At 46.3% G+C, this 25,378-nt stretch overlaps 1 protein-coding gene and 1 pseudogene across 4 annotated transcripts in view; one reads left to right on the top strand and one right to left on the bottom strand.

Annotated features, from left to right (window-relative positions):
* The first annotated feature begins 2,812 nt into the window (after positions 1-2,812).
* LOC149464555 (U2 spliceosomal RNA) lies at positions 2,813-2,972 on the top strand (annotated as a pseudogene).
* A 2,886-nt stretch (positions 2,973-5,858) lies between these two features.
* FAM171A2 (family with sequence similarity 171 member A2) overlaps positions 5,859-25,378 on the bottom strand; it is a 54,301-nt gene continuing 34,781 nt past the window's right edge. For all 4 annotated transcript variants that reach the window (XM_089674551.1, XM_089674554.1, XM_089674552.1 and 1 more), the window contains exons 5-8: positions 16,353-16,529; positions 16,077-16,193; positions 15,194-15,317; positions 5,859-8,476 (exon numbers count right to left, since the gene is read on the bottom strand). In XM_089674551.1, the coding sequence (XP_089530677.1) occupies positions 7,018-8,476; positions 15,194-15,317; positions 16,077-16,193; positions 16,353-16,529 (1,877 nt within the window). In that variant the 3' untranslated portion in view covers positions 5,859-7,017. The remainder of the gene's footprint in view (positions 8,477-15,193; positions 15,318-16,076; positions 16,194-16,352; positions 16,530-25,378) is intronic.

The raw sequence follows: 25,378 nt of genomic DNA on the forward strand, positions 1-25,378 counted from the left end.
AGCCTTTACGGTGCTAATGCCACAAAAAGCCCGATGAGGTGTGGCAAGGTGTTGTTGGGTATATTGTAATTGGGCTTTTTTTTGTGGCATTGGCGCAGTATCATCGTGTTGTAAACCACGCCATCTTTATCCAGAGCAGCCTGCATTTCTCTTGAGGTTACCTGTGGGTTTTGCTTTGTATCCCGAACAATACTTCTGGCAGTTGAGGCTGCAATCTTTCTGATTCTACCTGACCTTGGCTTGTTATCAGGAGATTCCAGAATTTTCTACTTCTTAATAGGTGAATAAACAGTACTGACTGGCACATTCAAGGCTTTGGAAACCTTTTTATATCCTTCTCCATCTGTATAAAGTTCCATGACCTTGTTTATGCAGGTCTTTTTTGCTCCCCATGGCTCAGTATCTAGCCTGCCCCATGCATCCATCTGAGAGCTAACAGACTCATTGACTATTTATACACACATTCATTGCAACATAAGCCACAGCTGTGGGAAATTAACCTTTAACTACCTCTCATCCAGCCGTTGTATATAAACGGCCGGACGGTGGCAGTGCAGGGTCAGGTGGCCGTTTATAAACAACCTCCCCGCACCTGCTTGTACATGCTCCATGGGAGCGCACAGCACCGCGCTCCGGTGCCCTCTGTGTCCTCCGGACACAGTGGAACACCGATCATCAGACGGGACCTCTCTGCGAGGTCCCGATCATGTGATCACTGATTGACCAATCAGTGATCACATGCAGAGTAGTAAGGAATGATGTCCCTTCTGACATCATTGCTTACTACGTGTGAAAACTGTGAATGATCACAGAGGTCACATGGTACAAGGCTATTCACAACAGCCTTGTTCCATGTGACAAGCTGTGACCAATCACAGCTCCCACAGTAGTTCTCAATAGCTGCAAGAATGCAGCCAGAGGGAAGGAGAAATGATTGCTTTTACAGCCTTTATGGGTTTAAAAGCAATCAGTGTAAAAAAAAAAAGAAAAAAAATCTTCATCACCCCCCACAAGTAGTACAGTGTCACCATGGTGACACTGTACTGCTACGGTGACAGTATGTAAAAAAAAAAAACCATAAATAATAATATAAAAAAATAAAATAAAAATGTAACAAAAAATGTCTAAAAATTATAATTTTTGGTTATAAACTAATTTGGGTTATTTTATTTTTTTTTTTACTAAAAAGCTAACAGAATAAATTGTGGCCAAGATGTATGATGAAATATTATTTATTTGCAAAATTTTATAAGAAAAACACTTTTTTTTCAAAATTTTTGGACTTTTTCATTTACATAGCAAAAAAAATAAAAATTCCAGTGGTGAATAAATGTCACCAAAATAAAGCTTTATCTGTCTCAAAAAAATGCTAAAAAAATCATATGGGTACAGTATTGCCTGACTGCGCAATTGTCATTCAAAGTGTGATAGCTCTGAAAGCTGAAAATTGGCCTGGACAGGAAGGGGGTGAAAGTGTCCAGACATGAAGTGGTTAATTACCGTTATAACCCGTGTGGGTTGCCTTGTGTATCTGTACCAAGGCCAAACTTTCCAGGGTATGTAAAATTCTGATCAGGGCCATTTGGGTGATTTCTGTTATTATGCTTTAAAAAGGAGCCAAACCATTATGTGATAATAAATGGCTTCATATGATCACTATCCTCAAATAAAAGACAGTTTTTGACATGATCAGTCATAATTTCAATATAAATGCCAAACTTTCCCAATTTTTGCCAGGGCATGAACATTTTGAACACATCTCTATATAGTGCACACAGCTACCCATACTAAAGATATCATAGAGAAAGCATTGTTGCCCAAGGTAGTGCCAGGCAAAGCCTTTTCTGCTCCCACAGGTACCAGCGTCTCAAGGCTAAATCATGCTCACAAGGTCTAGCCTCATTCCTCTCTACCCTTGTGGCACAGTCTTCCTTGCACCCTCTACTTTAGGTCATGTTGACTTTGTGTGACCAAACCCTTGAGTTCTCTAGTGGTCTCATGAGTCACTTCATGCACTTGTGGGCAACTGGAAATACTAATACTGTATATTTTCTGATGTACCCCATTGGTTGTCTGGCTACAGTTAAGGATGTCAGACCTTTCTAACGTAGGTTGACCTGTCTTAGCTGCATGGACCTGTTCCTTCTGAGGTTGTCCCCAGTGATTTCTTCTGACCGCATCAACTTTAGGAATTTGTTATTGTTCCGCCTGTTTTTAGTGGAATCTGGTTGATCAGCTTCTTGCTTGCTCGGGTTCGCTTACCCTTTCTATATGGAGTCATTCTCATCTGGCATCCATCCTAGTCTGAAGCATCATGTTGATCCTCAATGTTCTCCCTTTTGTTGTGTTTGCAGGTCTCCCTATTTGGTAGTGGGTCCCATATCATCCATTCAGATTCAGGCGTTGGTTCTTCAGGTGGCTACTGGGTTTCAGCTGGTTCTCATAGTGAGACATCTTAATGTTTTTTTTGTTTTTTTTGATGTGTTGCTCACCCCTCAGTATTTGGATATCTTGACTGTATTTGAATTCTTGTGTATCTCAATGAACAAGAAAGAAAATGGGATTTATATACTTACCTTAAAATCCATTTCTTGGAGTCCAAGAAATGGATTTCACAGCAAGTACAAAAATATTACTGTTATGTACAAATCTGCCATATATGCACATTTTCTCCATGTTTTGTCTCTTTTCTCATCTCCATAAGTTGAGAGGTGTTCAGTAATCTAGCAAGCGAGAACTGGAGCATGTTTTGCCAGCGCACTACAGAAAGTGTGAAGCTCAGTGAATTTCTGGTAGATCAATAGGTCTTTTTTCTGCTTCTCGGCCTTTTGGCTAAGATCAAGTGTAGTATCTGTTCTTATCAGTGTCCAGTGGGGGTGCTCCCGGCCATTCTAGCTTTGCGGGGATGGCTGTTGTATAGTACCCTCACTGGTATGATGGGGTCCGGAAGGCTAGTACCGGAGGGACAAAAACCGGGGAGCGCCATGATTCGTTCTGGGGCCCTGCGAGTAATTCCTCCGGGAACACTGGAAAGACCCAGTACCTCCTGATTTGGACGGATCTACCTTGGTCTGGCCAGGGGCTGAGGAGGCAGAAAGTCTGCAAACTCGGTGCCCCCTGAGTAGACGCTCTCAGGGGTGCCACTAGTAACACCTGGGTGTGGGACCCCACTGTGTGAACATGGCACATGGTCACTGTTTTTACATTCTTTTTGCACAGCGCCCTAAGGACCAGGCCTTTTGGCTAGGACCAGGGCAATTTTTGCTAAGGGCCTCAGGGCCTGGTCTGTGCACAATTTGGCACGGTACCACTTTTTTATTTTCTATTTATTTAATTTATTTCACCTCCCACGTTTGTCACTTTTTTCTTTCGCTTATGTGTGTGTTTTCACGGATGGAGGGTGTGGGTCCTCGGGCCTACCCTGAAGTCTAGGGGGAGGATGTGTGGCCTTTTGGTTCCTTCGTCCCCTGATCCCTAGGGGGCTTTTCTTCGGGAGAGCCCCCTGACCAAGTACTGTGTGTCTGGCTTCGGCTGGACACAAGGAACGGTGGTCCACCAGGCCTTTTGGCCAGGAGGACCAATTGGGAACCTTGTCCCCGTCAGGAGCTTCGTGCCCCGGGGGATCAGGGTAAGCGGTCCAAGCCCCTTTAGGGGTAGGACACAGCACACCCCTAAGTGCACTTTTTCGTGTGGTGTTTTGCACTTACACATTTTTTGTGAACACTTACGGGTTTTTACGTTTATAGTTGCACGTTTGCGGACTTTTCTATCGCATTTTAACTACTTGCAACCGCAGATAGCCGAATGACGGCTACACTGCGGCCGGCCAGTTCTGGGAGGGCGTCATATGACGTCCTCTCAGAACGCGCTCTCCTTCGCGCCCTCGGCGATCTCCGTGATCGCTGTGTCCTATGGACACAGCTGATCACGTGATGTGGTAAAAGGCCAATCATAGCGGCCTCTTACCAAGTGATCAGCCGTGTCCAATGACACAGCTGATCACTGGGAAATGCAATTGCCGGTTCTCGGCTGCACTTTTCTCACGTTGTCATAGCGTGAGGAAAGTACTGCCAAGAACCGGCACTTGTCAGAGCAGGGATTGGCACCGATCATCAGGGCACTGATGATCAGTGCCCTGATGATCGGTGCCCAGCAGTGCCATCCACCAGTTCCGCCAACCTGTGCCCAGCAGTGCACCCACCTGTGCCCCGCAGTGCCACCCAGCAGTGCCACTTACCTGTGCCCAGAAGAGCCATCTACCTGTGCCCACCAGTGCCACCCACCTGTGCCCACTAGTGCCACCCACTTGTGCCCATCAATGCAGTGCTGCCAGTCAGTGCCACCAGTCAGTGCCCAGCGGTTGTGCCAGTCAGTGCCCAGCAGTTGTGCCAGTCAATGCCTAGCAGTGTCGCCAGTCAGTGCCCAGTAGTGATGCCAGTCAGTGCCACCTATCAGTGCTGTCTATCAGTACCCATCATCAGTGCCACCTATCAGTGCCGCCTATCCGTGCCACCTCATTAGTGCTGCCTATCGGTGCCGCCTATCAGTGCTGCCTATCAGTTCTGCCTCATCAACGCACATCAGTGAAGGAGAAAAATTACCTGTTTGAAAAAATTTATAATAGAAACAAAGAAAAAAATTTTTCTTTTCTAATTTTTTCCACTTTTTTTGTTTATAGCGCAAAAAGTAAAGCGCCCAGCGGCGATTAAATACCACTAAAATAAAGCTCTATTTGTGAGAAAAAAATTATAAAAATTTCATATGGGTACAATCTTGCATGACCGCGCAATTGTCAATCAAAGTGCGACAGCGCTGAAAGCTGAAAATTGGCCTGGTAAAGAAGGGGGTATAAGTGCCCAGTAGGCAAGTGGTTAAAGGGGTAAAACCTGGGAAAATGTGCATACATTGGCGAGATATACTGAGTATTGTTTTTATTTTGCCCAGATATACACTTTACAATATGAAACTCTACCCAATACACCTTCATTTAAATTTGATATTTGCCTCTGGTGGGAACTATTGACTCTCACTAGTCATTGTGTGCTGTGCAGCCTACAAACTGCTTTGATAATGCAATGGAAGCAGAGGGTCCAGTGTGTGAACATCCAGAGCAAAGGGCTACGCTTATCCTGCAAGCTCTATGATGAGAGACACTGATGCTCAAGCTAGGGCTTCTCTTAACCCATGAAATGTCAACTCTCCAACAGTAGAAAAGCCTACAACTGTAATCTTCCATAATACATGTTTTTACAGACTCAGATGGTACAATCCAGACTATACAATGGGTTTACGCGTTTCATAGTGCTATAATTAAGGCCTGAAAGCTGAAACACACATCTATTGTACAGTCTTGGTTTTACCACGTGACTCAATAAAAGCATATATTATGGAAGATTATGCCGAGCTGCTGGCTTTTCTACTGTTCAAGTGTGTAAACCATTTAATTTTGTACGATCAGAGGTATGCACAACTAGATTGCAGAGAAACATGGTAGGGTGTAACTGGGAATCCCTGGCCTGTGATCAGGCATTCTGAGAATACCACCTACCAGTGACCAAAGAGTTTTACATGGGCTGAAAAACAATATACCTGGACCTCTAGGCCTTACACTTTATACTGTATGCTACTCCACGCTGAACCAGGGGCGGACTGACAACATGGGGCCCCCAGGCAATAGGGGATCATGGGGCCCCTGTGTCCTTGCCCAAACTCAAAAAAGCTTATGAAAAAGGTACCAGGGGCATCTCATGGGGCCCCCTACCGACCCCAGGCCCTCGGGCAGTGACCGAGTTTCCAAATGGTCAGTCCGCCCCTGTGCTGAACTGTGAATGCGGTGTACTTTGAGGCATCCATACTAGTTTGCAGTAGAAACTTTTTTTTCACCTTTTATTATTAAGGTTTGTAGCAAACGGCAGTACTATTTAAACATGACAAACACGCTTGATTTCTTGTGCTGTTTTCCTCGGGAAATTGCTGCGGGGCTAGCTTCTTGCAATACAAACAGCTTCCCTCTAAGGATCATCTGAACAACATTATCTGGAATGCTTCATAAAAGAAGTTGGAATATTTTTATAAACGTCAAATTTCAAAGACCATAATGTGTTGCAAAAAAAGGAGGATCATTAAATCCCTCAAGTACCTTAATACTACTGCATGTTGACCAGAACGCATTGCAAGTTATTGGCTAATATTAAGATGGAGGGGGGTACACAATGGTTACAATGCATTGCAAGGGGTACATTAATGCATTGTGATAAGTAGATGCGGTTTCCATGATTAGGGGGTAGATGGTACCACAATGTAGTGCAGCCAGTAAAACTGTAGTTACATGGCTCCTTTAAATGAGGACTATGGACCAGAATGCATTGCAAGCTATGATCTTCCACACACCTTACACAAACAAAACACTAGGACCACAAAGCATGAGTTACTGGGAGATGCCATGGGCCATTAAGATGCCCTGCTACATCAGAACCTCCACAGAGGACATGATGATGAAACCAAAAGATTCTCCATGTTCCAGCGAGCTTGGCCTGCTTCTCTTGTCCTTGTATTACTATTTAAAGGGAAATAGAAGACAACGTCAAGGTTAAAAGTCCATTGTTATCAATGATCTGCTGTACCTCTGTAAAGAGGGGGCTGGTCATACTGAGGGTCTCACCATGAAGTGTCATAGACTCCCAGTTACCAGAGGACCATAAAGCACCTGTGTATGTTTGTAAGGAATATTGCAAGTGTGTATTATATACATGGGTGCGTGTTAGTAATTGTGTTGACTGTGTGTGTGTAGACATGTGGGTATGTTTCTGGATGTATATAGATCGCGGTGCCTCTGGTCTTCCACACAGGAACTCTCCAATGCTGGGGCCGTGCCTCGAGGTTAGGGGAGAGATGGGGGCAGGGTCTTTTTCATTCTCCGGCCCGGCCTTCGGATTCAGGGGCCATCCCTGCGTTTTCTCCCTGCAGTCCTTTGAGGGGTATGTCCTATACACAGAACGAGAATTGAGAAATCCCTCATTATTTTACATTAAACACCATCAGGGGTCTCTCTTCTCTCTTTTGCCAGGGGCTCTTCTTATCTTGGTCATCCCCACCTTCAGATTGGTCATTAAGATCCTCATCAGGGCTGGTCATTGAATCCCTTCGAAGTTCGCTAGTGCTGCTGCGGGAACTGTCCCCCCGGCTGCGCCCTCTCCTGTTCATAACTGGGCATGTCTCGGAACCCTCATCTAGAAGTGGGGTGAGTGAGCTGTCTTCGGGCGAGCAGCCCCCGCCAGTCCGACTCTCACTTAGGCTCTGTTCCCCTTCTTCAGCAAAGACCAGCTTAGAGTAGGTCAAAGAAGAAGGTTGATGTTGAGACCTCCCACCTCTCCCTTCCTCTGGTCCAGGTTTTATTTTAATCTCATTAACATCCACACCTGAGTCCAGACTAGCATCATTACTGCGTGTCTTGTCACCAGCCTGCAGGTCTATGTAAGAGTGACGCACTTGGGCATTGGAACGTCCATCTAAAGACACAAACCAGGCTCTTGGGTGGGGCTTCACGCCAAGTTCCAAAAGCTTCTTCTCGGTGAGTGCTTGGAGTTCTCCATTCAGTTGAGCCATGGTGGATTCATTAAAAACCACAGGGATGGTGACTGATCCACTCATCTGAGAAGAGTGGTTGCCCCAGCCTTTTCCCTCCTGATCTTGTCCTGAGCCAGTGGATAATCCTTGTGGGTAGCCGTGACCTTGCTGAAGCAGCTGTTGACGTTGAACATGATCTTGAGGGGCAAAATGGTGGGCATGCGAAGCTTGTGATGACAAAGATTCACTCTCAGATTGATCTTCACTTAGCCCCGCTGGATTGTCTTCTGATGACAACCTGACATAATGAGCTGGAATCACCAAAGTGGGCATGGCATGTCTGTACCCTCCTTCCTTCATGTGGTCAATGGATCCACAAAATATCAGCTGTCCAGGTTGAGTCAAAGAGGTGGGACGTGACAGTGGATCTGCTGATTGGGTCATCAAATAATCTGGAGGTTTAGAGTCACCGATCACATGTTTGAAGGGGGGTGGAAGTGGAGGAGGTGATGGAGGTGGATCTCTAACTCCTCCTCTACCCCCTCTCCTTCTTTGTTGCCCCTTTCCTCCACCTCCATAGTTCCTTTTCAGGTCTTCTGACTCCAGCAGGTCACCAGAGCGAGCTGACTTTAGTGGGTAATCTTCTCGAGGTCCTGGCCTTAGAGGAAGAGTATCTGTGGAATGCTGGATGGAGGAACGCCCGCCAGATTTACAAAAGTCTTCACGGGAGGAATAAGCAGAGCGTAGAACTGGAGTTCGAAGATCACTGTCAGCTGTGGATGTAGAGTCCAGGTGGCTGGTGCTGATGAGGTTAAGGTGGGAGGTCGAGGTAGCCTGGTCTCGCTTTGGCTCAGAGAGCCCCGAAAGCTGCAGTTTGTGATGCTGTTGTCTTGGCTTCAGACATCGTCTCCTGCAAACAAACAACAAGTAGTGAGCTAAGGAACAAAACAGCAATTAGTTATTAGCAGGACCATGATGAGTTTGATTCATAAAACTTAAGTACTGGGAGAGGAATGGGAGTAAACAGAGCTAAATAAATATATTCATTGCTTGCTTTATGTTTGGCAGTTTCCTTCCATGCCTACAGTGGACATGAACTAAAAAAAAGTGAAGATTTGCCATTATAAATCTAGAAATGTTAACTGTGTCTAAGCAACACCCTAAAAAATATTATTTTTGCCTATGAAGTGCATCTGTAACCAAACATCTGTAGTTTTGAATACTGCAGTGAAGGATTAGAACTCCCATCACGTTTTACTGATGTCCAGGGCTCCATTAGAGATATTCCCCCTCACTCACAGGGGGCTGCTATGTCCGGTGAGACAGTTTGGACCTATATATTAGATAGCATGCACCTATTTGTTTCACATCATGTTTGGAATTAATTAAACTGCTGACATAATATATGCTTGTGCATGCTCCTTTAAGGCTACATTCAGATGGTCAAACAGAAGTGGCCATCGGTGGTCACCAGCAAAAATCAGTAGATTCCTGTTGGTGGTTGCAAACGCTGCCAGCAAAACCTGTGTACACATAGCTGCAGCCGCCAGCGATGGTTGTCAGATTTTACTGTACAAACCTATGGCCAGTGCCACTACTGTTTGCAAAGAGACTCCAACTAACCTTGGATGTAGCCTGTGTGCATTCAGGGTCAGAATTTCAGCAAAGTTTTGGCCACACACAAACTGGGTGCAGCTAATAGGCCAGGTTCTATATGGCCATAGCACAGAGTGTTGCTGCGTCCAGAGGTGGTGTCACGCTGCCTCTGAACATAGACAACTATCCGCTGCTATTCAGTCATCCAAATGCAGCCTAAGCAGTCAGCAAATTGGCCAGTGATTACCTAGGAAAATTTTCTTTTAGAAAAGGCTGGACTTCAATTAGGCCATGCCAAACGTGGACAAGACCTGGTAGCACCTTTGCACCCAATGTCCCACCTCCATGCAGGACCAATATACCAGAATTATGTGGCTTGTATCACAACCAGAAACTGCTGAATTGGCTTCTCTATGGGATAGGCAGGATTGTGATTAGGTGTACCAGTGCTGAAGGGACTGTGGACACATTTGCTCAAATATTATGGATCAGATCCCAGGGAGGTGGTAAGCCTGTGCTAAAGGTATTTCACTTACAGCCTTCAGCAACTTCTCTAGCAGATCAGACTTTGCCAATATTAGCAGTAGTTAACATGGCTTCTTAAAGCGGAGCTCCACGCAAAAGGGGAAGTTCCGCTTTAAGCCTCTGTCCCCCGCTCCCCATTAAGGATTGGCACCTTTGGGGAGTGGGTACCCGAATTTGATAGGTACCCGCTCCCACTTCTGCTGCAATCAGAAGCGGAAGTTGTCCTCCCCTCCCTCCCCATAGTCTTCTGGGACATGTGACAGATCCCAGAAGACTACAGGGCAATTCACAAAGCGCAGCGCTTCTCACGCATGCGCAGTGGGCACTCGGCTGTGAAGCCGCAAGTTGCCACAGCCAGGTGCCCAAACTGAAGATGCCGGTGCCAGGGAGAGAAGACGGCCAGTGAAACCAGCGGTGGTGAGGACACCGCTTGACTGAGGGACAGGTAAGTGTCTGTATTTTAAAAGTCAACAGCTACAGTTTTTGTAGCTGCTTTTATTTATTTAATTGTTTTTTAGGTGGAACTCTGCTTTAAAACTGTGGCTGAGTGTCCACAGTAATAATTATAGTCTGCCTTCAGTTAGCAGCTAATGGATGGCAGATACCTGGGGTTTTGAAGATCTGAATCAGATCACTCCTTATGATCAATGAACAAGCTACCTGAAGAGACTGATCTTTATGAACCACATAGTATCAAGTAGTAATAACCAATACTGGGACAGGGTCGTCCATCAACCAGAGCAGTGATCCAGAATTGCACCTCCCTCCCCCACTGTTAATACAGAACATGCCCTAAAATGAGTGTACCACCTTGCGTCTGTTTTTCGCTCCCTTGCTAGTCTGCGCCCGGGGCAACTGTCCTTCCTGCCCATCCTTTGTCCCGGCTCTGGTAACAACAGACAAGGGTTAATAGGTGCAATAGCACTTGTATATGGAAGACACTGCTATAAAAATGTAATACATGGCCCTAAATAAACTAACACAGAAGCTGCTCTTCTTTTTTTTTTTTCCTTTTTGTTTTTTTTTTTGCTGAATTGAATATCTACAGGATTGCTACATTTCTCCAGCCAGCTAAATGCTTCAAAGATAACGTGCCACAACAGCTGTCCATCGTGGATAGCCCTAAACTCAAATGACAGCCAATTCTATGTATCTGTTGTCCCTTGCTGGACTGAGCGCCTGTTTGATTGTTACAGTTACAAGGACAGAGAGTTAGGTCCCTTTCACATGGCCATCCTCCATTCCGTGTCAACAGATCAATAGTTATGCTGGATCAGAAGGGGGATGATGTAAGTTTTTAATCCGTTCTGTTTTTATTCCATCACATGATGGAGGAAAAACGGACCCGTGCAATTACTATTATTGGGCGGACATGCATCTGTTCACATGAGTGCTCATCCGATCTGTCCAGTTCAAGGTCCGGGAAAAAAAAAGAAAAAGGATGCAAATCTTTTCTGTTTGTGGACGTGGGTGGATGCGAACGAACGCACATCTGTTTACATCTACCGCCCCGTAGAGATACATTGCATTCCTTCTAAATTCATATTAAAAGACAAGACATCCAGAACGGTCATCTGAAAGGGACATTATGACAGTTTTTTTTGTGGAGAGTTGAACTATCTCCCTCATCTATTTTCAATTCCTAGAATTTGCTATGTAACTATGTAAAGCATCTGAACCAGGGGCGGACTGACCATTTGGAAACTCGGGCCCTGCCCAAGGGCCCAGGGTCAGTAGGGGGCCCCATGAGATGCCCCTGGTACCGTTTTCATAGGCTTTTTTGAGTTTGGGCAAGGACACAGGGGCCCCATGATCCCCTATTGCCCGGGGGCCCCATGAGTTGTCAGTCCGCCCCTGATCTGAACCCATGGAATTATTTGATAGTGCAACTTTTCAAGCATCCCACTGATAATTTTTCTGCTATGGCCTTGTTCACATGGAGCGTACTATAGCATACATCCATACAAGGGCCGTGTTTACTCATGCAGGCAGTCTCATTCATGTCAAATTGACATGAACACCTGTGCATCCCCATGCAGGTAACCATGGCCCTTGCACGAGCGTAGACTGCATCCACACTGCAAGGGTTAACTGCTCATTTATTATAGGGGAGAGTAAAAGTGCTTTTGCTTACCTGATCCTCTGATCCCCCAGCAGACTGTGCACTCCTATGCTCCAGCAGCAGACTATCCCTCAATATCATCACTTTTAATGCAGGGCTATAGACTCTCCATTGGTCTTGATGAGGTCAGGACCTTTGACCACTGGAGCAAGGTGGAGAAGATGCTGCAAGGAACTGGTCTAGCAGGGTGGAGAATCGGGTAGGTAAATCTTATTTTTTTATGCCCCTTAGACCTAAACAGTCAGTTAATCCTTGCAGTGCGGGCACAGCCCCAGTGCAAAGGAGAATTCTCAGGTTTCCCGGAGTTGGGTTTTAAAGAGTCAGCACCAATTTAGAGCCGGGAATAAACACATAAGCCTACACATTTGTCTTCTGATTTTAGCACTTGCTTAGGTAAGGGAATTGTAGAACCTCTGTCAGCTTTTTCTTGTTCGTTTCCCTGTTTTTTGAGATTCTTACTCTTTTCCTATCTGGTGAAACACTGGCCCCAGCACAGGGAGTGAGAGAGGATCCGTCCAATAGGGCCCTGGATAGCAGTATAATTTGAAAGGGCTATTAACCCTTATCTACTTCACCCATAAGAAACAAAAAAAAAGGAAAAACAACGCCAATCCAGATTCCCTGAGAAGGTGAGTGAAGGTGCTCTAGCTGATGGTGTCTACTTATCACCCTGGTACAGCATGAAGTCAAAGAAGTATAGCCAGCAACCTGTCATCCAAGAAGCAAATGAATAGTGTACTGATATGGAGTAGCTTTACGCGATTCCACTACAAAGCCTTAGTCATAGCAATAACTAAGGCTTTTGTAGCTGAAACATGGAAGCCACTCCATATCTGTACTCTATCTGCATCGATAAATTTATTTGCTTTTTTGGATGATGAATTGGCGGCAAGACATCTTTGACTTCATGACACAAAACGTTTTGACTATGCATACACTTTAATTCTCCCTGGAATATAGCAATGAATGTCATGTGCAATGAGCCTCATAGCTGTATATCAGCAGGATGAGATCAAAGTCACTGCTTCCTCTGACTGTTAGTCTCACCCAATTCAAAGTGATACTTGGAGATGTCACTACTATGCTGCTCACTGTTCTCCTTGCTGGAGAGGAAGCTGTACCTGAGGAACTGTAATGCAAGAATCTCCATGCTTCTGTTTTAGTCATTCTGTGGATATGTGCTTTCTGCACCTTTTCTGCTGCTGCTTGATCATTCCCCCTCCAGCCCTCAGATCACTAATCATCAGGAGGACAGCTTTGACCTAAGTAAACAAAGCCCTGATCCTCCACCAAGACGGTTGTCTCCACAAAGAGACATCCTGCAGAACCAGGCATGGTAAGTCGGTAAACGGGGAAATAGTCAGCAGTACTCATGACTAGTTCTTTGTCCTGTTTGAGATACATATCTAGCTGAATCAAATTAAGCATATAGTAAAAAGCTCTTGCCGCTTAAAACCCTAAAAATGAGCCAATAATACATGTTTAAAAATGTATTATGCTTTTGTGACCATTTCTGTTTTTGTGAGGGCTTCTGCCTCAATATATTGTATGGTTGTGTGCAAATGTTTACAAATACATCAACAGGAATCTTTGTAAGACCCTTCATTAAACACAGCTGGAAAAAAATCCCATCAAAGGAATGTAAAAATACATTTTGTCAGCGTTCTAAACATGCTAAAGTGTCAACATGAACAAAAAAAAAAGAAACAGGCACTCGAAGGTGCCTCCACATACCTTTATCTCTGCAGGAGTTTCCAGAAACCCTAGGCACACAAGTGCCCTATTTGTAACACTTTTTGGTCAAGTTTATAGATAGCCCACACCCTCCTACCTTCAACACCTTTCTATTTGCTCAGAGCAATATTCCCATTGCACAAGTTTCTGAATATGGCTGAAGAGTAGCTGATGTAGCGACCACTGGATGGAGACCTGAAAGTCTTCAAAGCAAGGAATATGTCACCAGCACACCAGGGAGCTCTATAAGATGGTCCAATGCTTTATTGTATGATCACACCACAGCAGAAGATTATTATTATTATTATACAGTATTTATAAAGCACCAACAGTTCGCTCAGCGCTGTACATTATAATGGGAGACAGTACATGCAACAGTACAAAACAATACAATGTGATACACGAGGGGTTCGAGGGCCCTGCTCTTTCGAACTTACAATCTAGGAGGGAGGGGATATTGGTACAAGAGGAAATGGCTGTGGGGGATGGAGTGGTAGGAAGAGTGGAGGAGGTCGGCAATTAGCAGGGGGTGGGGTAGGCTTCCTTGAAGAGGTGGGTTTTCAGGGTGCGCCTAAAGGAGAGGAGAGTAGGTGATAGGTCTGATGGATTGGGGTAGGGAGTTCCAGAGGATGGGTGACGCCCTGGAGAAGTCCTGGAGGCGGGCATGGGAAGAGGGGACCAGGGAACTAGAGAGAAGGAGGTCTTGTGAGGAGCAATTAGCAGGGGGTGGGGTAGGCTTCCTTGAAGAGGTGGGTTTTCAGGGTGCGCCTAAAGGAGAGGAGAGTAGGTGATAGTCTGATGGATTGGGGTAGGGAGTTCCAGAGGATGGGTGACTCCCTGGAAAAGTCCTGGAGGCGGGCATGGGAGGAGGAGACCAGGGAACTAGAGAGAAGGAGGTCTTGTGAGGAGCGGAGAGTGAGTGTTGGGTGGTACTTGGATATTAGGTCAGTGATGTAGTTTGGGGCAGTATGATGGACAGCTTTGTACGTCAGTGTTAGCAGTTTGTATTTGATCCATTGGGCAATCGGAAGCCAGTGGAGGGATTGGCAGAGGGGGGTGGCGGAAACGGAGCGGTTGGTAAGATGGATGAGTCTGGCTGCCGTATTCAGGATCGACTGATGCGATAGTGACATTTCTGAGCCAAGCAGGACCCCTTCATCGGGCATGTGATGAAGGGGTCCTGTGTGACTCTGAAATGTTGCTTCCTTTTGCTGTGATCATACAATAAAGCATTGGACACGCCTATGGAGTTGCCTGGGATGCTGGTGACATATCTCTTGCTTTTTATTTGCCCCGACAGGCGTCTTTGCTGGGAAATAGATGTTGCAGGAGATGTAAGTCACCTTGGGCTTGAGCAAAAAGTGTCAGAATTAATCAGCCCCATGTTTGGGGGTTACCGGGCTTCTCCTGAAGATATTACAAGGTGTGTGCAGGCATCTCACACCGCTTGCTTCTTATTCACATTGGCATAGTCATTACTTTGACAGGTGTATTTAAAGAGGCAGTGCAGTAGGAGAGTCAGTGTGGTAAGCAAGGCTTCCCCTACTGTCTCTGCCAACTTTAGATAGAGCTCTTATTGAATGGACAAAGAAGGGCAGAATTTGATGCAGTGTTGGGAATGGCAAAGCATTAGGCAGGGGAGACCTTTACCTGCAGTAATAGATTAGGAGGCAGAGCAGGATGAGGACCAGCAGTGTAAGAGCACCCAGAATAGAGAGCAGGAAGATAGTATGGTAGCCAGCTATGTCCACACCACTCATAAGTGACAGCATACCTAAGGGAAAAACAGAATGTAAGGCAGATACCCCATGTCTGAATACAATACGGCAACAATGAGCTAACAATTTCATAAAAACAATCAAAAGCCAATAAAGTCATAACTCCAGATCTGCATTTGTATAAAGGCACTAATTTAGATTAATAAGACTATAAGTACGGTATCAACTAACACTAAACTAACCTTAATATCCTTTCACATAATAGAAAAAACTTTCACCCTTGAAAGTGCAAATCAACACACAAAAATCTAATATGTAAATAAATAATTCTACACACCATAAACCCTTATAATAAACCCAAATATTTCAAAGTGTAAAAAATTCCAAACATTATATCCAATCCCAAAAAGTATATATAGGTCACTTAAATCAAAAAATCGTGGAAGTAAAGTCACTTCAACAAAATTTAGTGTCCACAATCCAACTTATCGAATCCTTGCTGAGCCCCTCCACGTTTTGGGATTGGATATAATGTTTGGAATATTTGGGTTTATTATAAGGGTTTATGGTGTGTTAGGGTTCTTTATTTACATATTAGATTTTTGTGTACTAATTTAGATTAACTAATCTAAATTAATTTAACTAAGTATTGCTGTAAGAAATGATGTTGCACAATAAAATGTATTGGTAGTGCATGTATGCAATTAAGGGATTAGCATGAAAACCAGGCAATTAACATTTCCAAATGGAAAAGTCAGACCTGGCAAGAAAAGAAAGAGAAAGAAACCAGAACTCATCAAAGAAAGGAGCCTCACCTCGACCGCTGGAGGGGATGGCGGCTGCCCAGTATCCCAGTTTCTGGGATGAAAATGACCAGTATAACTGCTGCCCATCTCTTCGCACCACACCCATGCCGGAACGGGTCCACAAACCTAAGAGGAAGAAACAACAAGGGGAACCCATGTCAGGGTGGGGTGGGGGAGAAGAAGAAATGGGTGTAGAGGGCACAACAGAGCAAATAATATCAGATTTAAAACAGTATGCATTAGTCACACGGCTGTCCAGTATCCATAATATGAGTGCCGACGTACCGTTCTTGGGGTCAAACTTCCAAGCGGGTATGCTGCTGGCGGGTGTGATCCCGCTGTCAGAGGGAAGGGGGAGAGACAGCTGAGCAGGACCAACCAGATTGACTTCGGAACCGTTCCCGGTGAAGAGGTGAACGCTGACAGCAGCCACAGGAAGCAGCTCCACCCAGCTGGCGTTACCTAGCACAAGGCAAACATTGTTCAGGTCACAGAAATAGCCAATCAAGTTGACTAAGCAACTTAAAATTGTTCTCCTATACCTCAGACAAGAAATATGAACAAAGCATATCCCTCTATAGTGTGTAGTTATTTCTATTAAGAGCACTAAGTGTCATTTCTGTCTGCTTTGTTTCTCCATTGCTATCAGCATTAATCACTTCTGACAAGTTTTCCTGACACCAAGAGAAAAATGGTGACAGGGGAGGGACCTCCAGCAAATTGACAGCCGCAGCTCTGTTCCTGTGAGCTGTGTGGAGGGGGGAGGAGCTTGTCTCTTCTCTCTAATCAGCTCTCAGAGCTCTCCTCACTGAGCTCTGCAGAGTACAACTTCAGTTCTCTGCCTCCTGTTTTCTGAACTCTGAGACAAGCTTTATAAATTCAGCAATTTAAATGGATGGTGAGAAGAGAAGACTGCAGCTAGCCAAGTTGAACTTATGTAGGAGGATTTGTGTCATCTCTGTTTATCACCTAAGGACAGTCACTTCACTGGGTATATGTAAGGGTTTACAACCACTTTAAAGATAACCTGTCATGGGAGAAATATAGGGGCTTTAATTGCTGACCTTCTCCTGAAAGTGCTAACCGCCTGGCTGCTATGCTGACCCTATGGCTTACTTTCTGTGTCAATGGCCCAAAACATGTTTGGAAACCAGGCAAAGCAGAAGTCCTGAGCAGGGCCGTGGATAAGGGGGTACCACCAGTCCTCCTGTATGGGGCCCAGGCCAGCAGGGGGATACCTGCCAGCTGGCTGAATCAGATGTGTGCAGGAAGGGTGGGGGGGAAATTACTAGATCCAGTCCCCTGTATGGCTCTCTCTGCAGCAACTGAAAGCTGGCTTCTTCTCCTCTCCCTCCCGCTGGCTTTCATCTGCTGCAGCGGGAGCCATACAGGGGATCAGTTCAAGTAATTGCCCCCCCTGGTGTACCCATCACCCTCCCTGTGCATTATACATTTCCCCCCTGCTGCCCAGGCCCCCCTGTGTGCCCCCACCCCCGCAGTGCTGCCGGCTTCAGAATGGAGAGTGGGGGAAGGGCCTGTAAATATGTCACATGTACCAGCCCCTTTGTTTCCTCAATGAACACAATGAGTGATCAGTGTCAATCACTCACTGTGTTCATTCATACCTGAAGCATAATAAACTGGGGGTTTTTTTTGTTTTGTTTTTTTGAGGGGGGCCCTGTCAGTCTGGCTGTATGGTTCCTAACAGCAGCCCTGTTCCTGAGCATCTGCTGTGTACAAAATGCATGTAAAATCTTACAATTCATTTTATTTAAAAAGCAGCCACATCCTAAGTATAAAAGCCTGTGCCCTGCGAGCATGTTGCAGAGAAAAGACCCTTGTTCTCAGTGTGGAAGCATTCGTCTCTTTGCAAAGGTCCAAAACACCACCTACTGATCCAAGCCCGATAGTTTTGCAATCAGTAAAGTTTATGTTCTCTGCTGATTGGAGAGCTCCAGCTCTGACTCATCAGGGGGCATCTCTGCATAGAGATCACTGCTTCCACACAGAGAGCAAAGGCCCTCCAAAGCATGCTGGCTGTGCACAGGCCTTTCTACTCAGGCTGTGGCTACTTTCTAAAGAAAATGCACATTTTTTTTTGTTTTTTGCACCTATTTGGCTGAATTAAACTGGAAAGAAAAGGGGCTTTTTGACACATTTTAACTAAGCATAAGACAGAATGGGCCCTGTGACTGCGATTGGATTTAATAGACAGAATGTCATAAAGCAATTCTGAATCTTTAGCTTTCAACAGCCAGCAGATAGCATATGAAGCCAGCAGCCTCCAATTATTCTGGATGCCTTTTTGTCTCATAGACTCCCTGTAGACAGCACAAGTACCCAGCAGGGGCAGGATCCATCTGTATCAGGCTTTCAGAGAGATAACTCTGCAATTATTACTTCTAAACTGCAAAGTGCTGCAAATATGAAGATACACTGTAAATAATTAATAATGACAACATTAATGCATTCCCCCCCCAGGCTCCGGAGCAGTCATGAAATCAGCTGCAGGCATACATGAGAGGAGGAGGAGGAGGATGACAGAGAGAACCCTCAAGGTGTTACACAAGACAAAGCAATGAAATCGGCACAATGACATTCAGAGCTGGATGATGCTGGACATCCTGATCTCAGACAACGAGAAGATCTAGCCATGCATTGGCCTGATAAAACCAAACAATGGGGCAAGTTTGAGCATTTCTGAGAATGAGCCATGTAGGGGTTAAAGTGCATCTACTGTGTAGCCAGAATTTTTTTTTTTGTACAGAGTAGGAAAAAGTTTAAGCCCCTGCTAGATTTTATTGGCGTGTCCCCATGGGAGAGATCCACCCTGTCTCCATTTTGGTTGCTTACCATTCTCTCAAGGACAGAAAGTAGAAGTATAGGCGACATGTTAGTCTTGTTAAAAGCATTGCCTTCCCCTCCTAGATATGCTGCATACCATTTATAAAAGAGAGCAGTGTAAACGCTTTTTTTAAATCAGTGCAGGCACGTGATTCAGAAGCAGTGGCTCCCCTGTGTCATTGAACAGCTGCTGCAGGGGAGGGAAGAAAGCTGATGGGTGACATCACGGCTCTGGGAGTTGAGCATTCCCTGGTACCGGGGAACCTCTGCTTCTGGAACATGAGACCGCGTCTGGCAAAACATTTTTGTAAGTCTGTTCAGCCAGCCTTGTAATCCAGACACCCCTGACAGACAGTACAGACAGAAGGATAACTTGTCAGAGTTAAAGAATGCACTGGTGTCACCTTCCTGCCCCACAGCCTGCTGACTGGACAGTAACCCTAGGTTCACACCTATGCGGCTGTGCGGGCCGCGTTTTGCACGGGCACGAGAGCCCATATATTTAACCCTAGGTTCACATATGTATGGTCATGCGGGCCGCAAATTGCACGGCATTTGGAATGGACTTCTATGCCCGTGACACGCAGGGAAGAAGTCCCTGCACTTCCTCGGAAAACACAGCCCGCACGGGAACCTCAGTTCCCAGTACGGTTGCGTTTCCCAGTGTGGGCGGCGTGCCATTAGAACTAATGGCAACCGTCTGCGGGTCCGCAATTCTCTGTGCGGGTGGTGCGGCTGCATGGATTTTCGTGTGGATCCGAAGCGGCACCACCCGCACAGATGTGAACCGGGAGTGAATGGACTCACGTGCCCGTGACACGCAGGGAAGAAGTCCCTGCACTTCTTTGGAAAACGCAGCCCAGACAGGAACCTCGGTTCCCAGTACAGCTGCGTTTCCCAGTGCGGGAGGAGTGCCATTAGAACTAATGGCACCCGTCTGCGGGTCCGCAATTCTCTGTGCGGGAAGTGCGGCTGCACGGATTTTCGTGCGGATCCGCAGCGGCACCACCCGCACAGATGGGAACCGGGGGTTAAGGAGCAGCCGAACACTGATAAGCCAAAGTCAACTCTAATCAGGGGCGGACTGACAACTCATGGGGCCCCCGGGCAATAGGGGGTCATGGGGCCCCTGTGTCCTTGCCCAAACTCAAAAAAGCCTATGAAAAAGGTACCAAGGGCATCTCATGGGGCCCCCTACTGACCCCGGGCCCTAGGGCAGTGCCCGAGTTTCTGACTCTGATGCTCTGCTATATTATCCTGTCAGCATGTTTCTTGTTTGCACATGTGCAGTATTTGGTAATTGTGCCTGATTGGCTCCTAAAGCTACAAACTGCCCCCCCCTCCCGGCTGATGAACAGGAAATTGATATAAAGAAAAAAAAGAAAAGACAAGGTTCTTATGCCAGCTGTATGTAAAATACAGTGCACTCTATGTAGCGCTGTGTAAACTGTTGGCGCAATATAAATCCTATATAATAATATTATTATTATTATTACTATTATACAGGATTTATATAGCACCAACAGTTTGCTCAGCACTTTACAATATAAAGGGAGACAATACAGCAACAATACAGTTCAATACAAGAGGGTTAGGCGGGCCCTGCTCCTTGGAGCTTATTATATATATATATATATATATATATATATCATTTATTTATTTGATATAATTACATGAAATGGTGCTTTTTTTATTTCTCTCTGTGGCTCAGCTTTAAAACCAATGGTATCCTTACCATATAAGTGAAAACTTAAGATACAACATTCATGCTGTTGTAGAAAACATCCATATTCTAGTGCTCAGTTTATTTCCTATTTAGTCTGTTATACTGGAAGTTAGAAATGCAGAATGGTTCCCTGAATGTAATTTAACATTTGTAAAAATAAATAAATAAATATATATATTTATATAAAAATAATGTGTTTCCTTAAATTCATATTAACTGCAATCACACATGTGTCAGTTTTAGATGTATTACAATGTATCCTAGATTGTAAGCTCGAAAGAGCAGGGCCCTCGATCCCCTCATGTTTTGCAATTGTATTGTTATTGTTCTGTCACATGTTCTGTCCCCCTTTGTAATGTACAGCGCTGAGTGAACCATTGGCGCTTTATAAATACTGTATAATAATAATAATAATAATAATAATAATAATAGACGCATGAAAATCCACATAGGAAGATCAGCTGTGTCCCTACTAAAAAAGCTGGACGGGGAGTAGTTAACATGAATGCAGTGCTTTGTATGACCACTAGAGGGGGAACTGCAAGGACAGCCTGGAGTTCACAGTACATTAGTCTCAATTGTTCTGTCTGGGCGCAGCAGCACAATTACCACTAACATTCCTGGATATCAGATTACCTGATCTTCCCTCTACATCTAGACATGATATCGCCCTTTCCTCTTAACCTAGGCACGAAATGGCTCTTCGCTCTAGACTTAGACACACTACATGGCTGTTCCTTCTAGCCCTAGACAATGCATGGATGCTAGACCTTGACACATTACATGACTGTTCCCTCCAGGCCTAGACAATGCATTGCTTTCCCTCTAGACTTAGATACTACATGACTCTTCCTCTAGACCTTGTCCACTACAACACTCTTCACTCTAGACCTAGACATGTTACATGACTGTTCCCTCAAGGCCTAGACAATGCATGGCTCTTCCCTCTAGACTTAGATACTACATGACTCTTCCTCTAGACCTTGACACACTACAAAACTCTTCACTCTAGATCTAGACATGTTACATGACTGTTCCCTCCAGGTCTAGACAATACATGGCTCTTCCCTCTAGACTTAGATACTACATGACTCTTCCCTCTAGACCTACACACTACATACTTCTTCCCTCTAGACCTAGACACATTACATGACTGTTCCTTCTAGCCCTAGACAATGCATGGCTCTTCCCTCTAGACTTAGATACTATATGACTCTTCCTCTAGACCTTGACACATCACATGACTGTTCCTTCTAGCCCTAGACAATGCATGGCTCTTCCCTGTAGACCTTGATACATTACATGACTGTTCCCTCCAGGCCTAGACAATGCATGGCTCTTCCCTAGACTTAGATACTACATGACTCTTCGTCTAGACCAGTGGTTCTCAACTTTTCTAATGCCGCGACCCCTTAATACAGTTCCTCGTGTTGTGGTGACCCCCAACCATAAAACTATTTTCGTTGCTACTTCATAACTGTAATTTTGCAGTGGGAGGACTAGCGCCCCATCACTGATGTCAGTGGGATGAATAGTGCCCCATCGTTGGTGTCAGTGGGAGGAATAGTGTCCCATCGTTGGTATCAGTGGGAGGAATAGTGCCCCATCATTGGTATCAGTGGGAGGAATAGTGTCCCATCATTGGTGTCAGTGGGAGGAATAGTGCCTCATCATTGGTGTCAGTGGGAGGAATAGTGCCCCATAATTGGCATTAGTGGGAGGAATAGTGTCCCATCATTGGTGTCAGTGGGAGGAATAGTGCCCCATCATTGGTATCAGTGGGAGGAATAGTGCCCCATCATTGGTATCAGTGGGAGGAATAGTGCCCCATCATTGGTGTCAGTGGAAGGAATAGTGCCCCATCATTGGTGTCAGTGGGAGGAATAGTGCCCCATCATTGGTGTCAGTGGGAGGAATAGTGCTCCATCATTGGTGTCAGTGGGAGGAATAGTGCCCCATCATTGGTGTCAGTGGGGGGAATAGTGCCCCATCATTGGTGTCAGTGGGAGGAATAGTGCCCCATCATTGGTGTCAGTGGGAGGAATAGTGCCCCATCATTGGTGTCAGTGGGAGGAATAGTGCCCCATCATTGGTGTCAGTGGGAGGAATAGTGCCCCATCATTGGCATCAGTGGGAGGAATAGTGTACAATCATTGGCATCAGTGGGAGGAATAGTGCCCAATCATTGGCGTCAGTGAGAGGAACAGTGCCCAATCATTGGCGTCAGTGGGAGGAATAGTGCCCCATCGTGGGTGTCAGTGAGAGGAATAGTGCCCCATCGTGGGTGTCAGTGGGAGGAATAGTGCCCCATCGTGGGTGTCAGTGGGAGGAATAGTGCCCCATCGTGGGTGTCAGTGGGAGGAATAGTGCCCCATTGTGGGTGTCAGTGGGAGGAATAGTGCCCCATTGTGGGTGTCATTGGGAGGAATAGTGCCTCATCATTGGTGTCAGTGGGAGGAATAGTGCCCCATCATTGGTGTCAGTGGGAGGAATAGTGCCCCATCATTAGTGTCAGTGGGAGGAATAGTGCCCCATCATTGGGGTCAGTGGGAGGGATAGTGCCCCATTGTGGGTGTCAGTGGGAGGAATAGTGCCCCATGGTGGGTGTCATTGGGAGGAATAGTGCCTCATCATTGGTGTCAGTGGGAGGAATAGTGCCCCATCATTGGTGTCAGTGGGAGGAATAGTGCCCCATCATTGGTATCAGTGGGAGGAATAGTGCCCCATCATTAGTGTCAGTGGGAGGAATAGTGCCCCATCATTGGTGTCAGTGGGAGGGATAGTGCCCCATTGTGGGTGTCAGTGGGAGGAATAGTGCCCCATGGTGGGTGTCATTGGTAGGAATAGTGCCTCATCATTGGTGTCAGTGGGAGGAATAGTGCCCCATCATTGGTGTCAGTGGGAGGAATAGTGCCCCATCATTGGTATCAGTGGGAGGAATAGTGCCCCATCATTGGTGTCAGTGGGAGGAATAGTGCCCCATCATTGGTGTCAGTGGGAGGAATAGTGCCCCATTGTGGGTGTCAATGGGAGGAATAGTGCCCCATTGTGGGTGTCATTGGGAGGAATAGTGCCTCATCATTGGTGTCAGTGGGAGGAATAGTGCCCCATCATTGGTGTCAGTGGGAGGAATAGTGCCCCATCATTGGTATCAGTGGGAGGAATAGTGCCCCATCATTGGTGTCAGTGGGAGGAATAGTGCCCCATCATTGGTGTCAGTGGGAGGAATAGTGCCCCATTGTGGGTCTCAGTGGGAGGAATAGTGCCCCATCATTGGTGTCAGTGGGAGGAATAGTGCCCCATCATTGGTGTCAGTGGGAGGAATAGTGCCCCATCATTGGTGTCAGTGGGAGGAATAGTGCCCCATTATTGGTGTCAGTGAGAGGAATAGTGCCCCATCATTGGTATCAGTGGGAGAAATAGTGCCCCATCATTGGTGTCAGTGGGAGGAATAGTGCCCCATCATTGATGTCAGTGTGGTGGAGGGGGGAATAGTGCCCCATCATTGGGGTCAGGGGGGGGGGGGAATAGTGACCCATCAGTGGTGTCAGTGGGAGGAATAGTGCCCCATCATTGGTGTCAGTGGGAGGAATAGTGCCCCATCATTGGTGTCAGTGGGAGGAATAGTGCCCCATCATTGATGTCAGTGTGGTGGAGGGGGGAATAGTGCCCCATCATTGGGGTCAGGGGGGGGAATAGTGACCCATCATTGGTGTCAGTGGGGGGGGGGATAGTGACCCATCATTGGTGTCAGTGGGGGGGGGGGGAAATAGTGTCCCATCATTGGTGTCAGCGGGAGGAATAGTGTCCCATCGTTGGTGTCGGTGGGGGGAGGAATAGTGCCCCATTCTTGGTGTCAGTGGGGGGAGGAATAGTGCCCCATCGTTGGTGTCAGTGGGGGGAGGAATAGTGCCCCATCGTTGGTGTCAGTGGGGGGAGGAATAGTGCCCCATCGTTGGTGTCAGTGGGGGGAGGAATAGTGCCCCATCGTTGGTATTAGTGACACAAATGATGGGGCACTATCCCTTCCACTGACACCAATGATACTTACCTTGCTGACTCCTGCTCCAGCCTGGGCTCGCTCTCTCCCTCTCCCATCTACAGTCAGCATACCTGGCTGCAGCAGCAAAATTTGCACTTACCTGTCAGCTGTCTTCCTTCTCTGGCCTCTCTCTTCACTCGCTCCTGCAGCTCCCTCGATCTTCTTTGATCTCCGCGCGCTGCCGCTCGGCTCCTCCTCTCCAAGCTCCACCTCCTCGCCGGTGATTGGCCGCCTGTGTGCCTCTCCTGAGCTACAGTTCCGGTGGCCAATCAGCGGCGAGGAGGCGGAGCTGTTGAGTGATCCCGGAGGTGTGGCCAGGTTACAGGGGCAGCATATCATCCCGCCCACAGATCGCCTGAGACAGGAGCGGTGTCTGGGTTCCTAAGACCATCGGAAATATGTGTTTTCCGATGGTCTTAGGCGACCCCTGTGAAATGGTCGTTCGACTCCCAAAGGGGTCGCGACCCCCAGGTTTAGAACCGCTGCTCTAGACCTTGACACACTACAAAACTCTTCACTCTAGATCTAGACATGTTACATGACTGTTCCCTCCAGGTCTAGACAATGCATGGCTCTTCCCTCTAGGCCAGTGGTTCTCAACCTTCCTAATGCTGCGACCCTTTAATACAGTTCTTTATGTTGTGGTGACCCCCAACCGTAAAATTATTTACCCAGTAATTATAATTCATGAAGTGTCGT

The sequence above is a fragment of the Staurois parvus genome, unplaced genomic scaffold, assembly GCF_062004578.1.
Source record: "Staurois parvus isolate SC_StPar_1 unplaced genomic scaffold, SC_StPar_1.0 ptg000151l, whole genome shotgun sequence".
Taxonomy (NCBI): Eukaryota; Metazoa; Chordata; class Amphibia; order Anura; family Ranidae; genus Staurois; species Staurois parvus.